Source organism: Myotis lucifugus, unplaced genomic scaffold (genome assembly GCF_000147115.1).
Source record: "Myotis lucifugus unplaced genomic scaffold, Myoluc2.0 scaffold_0, whole genome shotgun sequence".
NCBI lineage: Eukaryota > Metazoa > Chordata > Mammalia > Chiroptera > Vespertilionidae > Myotis > Myotis lucifugus.
In genome coordinates this window covers 44,185,449-44,187,826 of record NW_005871048.1, presented here as the reverse complement: position 1 = coordinate 44,187,826, position 2,378 = coordinate 44,185,449, and the positions used below count along the sequence as shown (strand labels likewise).

The following is a 2,378-nucleotide window of genomic DNA, read 5'->3' as shown; positions in this document are numbered from 1 at the left end:
CTACATTGTCATGCTCCATAATATTTAATATACATAAACCATATTGGTATATGCATCCTATACATACACGAACAGATAAAGATTATATGCTTGTTGAAATTCCTATTCTGTGTCTGACATTTGGACCCACTTTTTTAATTTTTATTGAAAATATATTTGACACATAACCACTGTGGAAGTTTAAGGTATACAACATGTTGATTTGATACATTTATATACTGTGTAATATCATTGCTATTGTAGCATTAATTTAGCAACTCTGTACCACCTAATCTGCTCATTTTTCCTCGAAATTTATTGGAAAATGCATCTTAGTAGTGCTGGAGGATATCTCCTTTTCCATGTCTCCTTGTGTTCCCTTATGGTTTTCTCTCTGAGCCAAACTCTGGAGTTGAATTATTATTCAGAGATAGTTAATAATTTTGGGAGGTATTTTCACAGGCATGAAGTGCTCTAGGTTTGATATTTAGGGACAGTCACTTTGTGCTGTGAATAGGTCTGGAAGCATCCCCCCCCCCCCTAATAATTCTGAGGGGCAGAAATAGTCTTTTCTTCCTTTGTATTACTTTGTATTCCTGTGTAATTTTTAATACAGTATTCTGCATATTGTAATTACATAATAAATACTGATTGCTTTAAAACTTCAGAGTATGATACTAACTTGTTAATTCTTTGTCTTTGTCATAGATGCTTGATTTGTTTTCTTTGTTTTGCAGATTAACTAAACTCCAGATACTAGAACTTAGAGAAAACCAATTGAAAATGTTGCCAAAGTAAGTACAGGTGCTGTGCTTTCTAAAATTTAATTTAGAATTTTTAATTCTTAGGTCCTTAGAGAAATATTAACTTTTTAATATCTGAAATACAAGTGAAAATTATTTTAAAAGACTGGCATTTGTGGTCATATTTATATTAGTTGTAGTCAATGTATAAATCTGTGCATCTGTATTTGGCATTTAATAGTGATTTCATAGTCTCTGGAACACAGTCTTATGACAGAAGTCAAAGTAATAAGTATGTAAAACCCGCTTGAGCCCCAAATAAAAGTCCCAATTCATATACCAGAACTCTTACATGGTACTCACTAGAGAAATTCAAAGGGTCTTCATGTGAAGTCTGATAACTATAGTTCTAAGAGCCTGTCTGGTTTTTCAGTCTATTGTAAATGAGAAATGGGGTGGAGGGCCCTCTACTGGTAAGCGAACATCAAAAAGAGATGGCAGTCCAAGAGCAAATAAGATAAACAGATCTACAAATTCAGAATACACTGTGTAGTCTGTTCATTTGTTGTAGAAATGTCGTAAAACACTGAATTCATTGCTACATTTTTTTACAGTTTAGGCATTGGCAAACTATAGTCTGTGGTTAAATCTGGCCCACTGCTTATTTTTGTAAATAAAGTTCATTGGAACCACATTCATTCATTTTCATATTGCTTATGGCTTCTTTCGCTCTGCAGTGGTAGTGTGGAATAGTTGTGACAGAAATTACATGCAAAGATTAAAATATTTACTATCTGCCCCTTTATAGAAAATTTTGCTGACTCCTGTTACAATTTGTTTGTCAAAAGTTAATTGTCACCTCTTCAGAGAAGTATCTGTAATTCCCCAGGAGTTAGTTGTTCTGTTTACTCGACTCTGGGCACCATGTTTACTTAATTGTTATGACATTTACCACAGTAGTCCCATTTTTTTTTTTGTACATTTCACTCCCTTCTTACCTGACCAGCATATGTAAATATATATCTTGCACTCATGTATTTATATCTTCCTCCTTCCCCTACCCCCCACGACTATAATCTTTGAGAGCAAAGAGCATATCTAGTTTGAATTCACAAAAGACATGTATTAGTTCAGTAATTGTTCAGTGCAAGAATGAATGGCATTTTATAGTGATAGTTGTGATTATAAATTAAGTGGGAATTAAAGTTGTGAGTATAAATTAAAGTGGGAATTAGACTAAGGTTTAAATACGTTACATATTTGGTTTTTGTCATTGTCTCCTTAATTCAAAACTTGACTTTTTTCTAAGAGGTTTGAATAATCAAAATGTAATTTACTTACTGAAATAGTCTACAGTTAATATGATCTCTCTGATCCTAAGGAATTCACTGATTTTAACTCTGTGAATTTTAACGCCTTAGCTTCAAATTTGCAAATATAATTTTTTTCTGTTTTGTTTTTTTTTAAGACTTATGATTAGAACCTTGGAAGCTTTACAAACTCAAATCAAAGATCAGTGGGAAAGCTGTTTTAGATTCATAGTTAAGGGAAACTTAATACCATCTTAATAGTGGAGGGCATGTACCACGCACACAAAGGGATGTGTATTTTTCCTTTGAGACAGGAGAAGAGAGATAAAATGAATTAAATACAAAA

General features: G+C 32.8%; 1 protein-coding gene across 26 annotated transcripts in view; it reads left to right on the top strand.

Annotated features, from left to right (window-relative positions):
• ERBIN (erbb2 interacting protein) overlaps positions 1 to 2,378 on the top strand; it is a 106,895-nt gene that overhangs the window by 50,161 nt on the left and 54,356 nt on the right. For all 26 annotated transcript variants that reach the window (XR_002828460.1, XR_002828463.1, XM_023751333.1 and 23 more), the window contains one exon: positions 717 to 773. Coding sequence is in view for 24 of the 26 variants with exons in the window: in XM_023751333.1 (XP_023607101.1) it covers positions 717 to 773 (57 nt within the window). In the remaining 2 variants the exon portion in view is untranslated. The remainder of the gene's footprint in view (positions 1 to 716; positions 774 to 2,378) is intronic.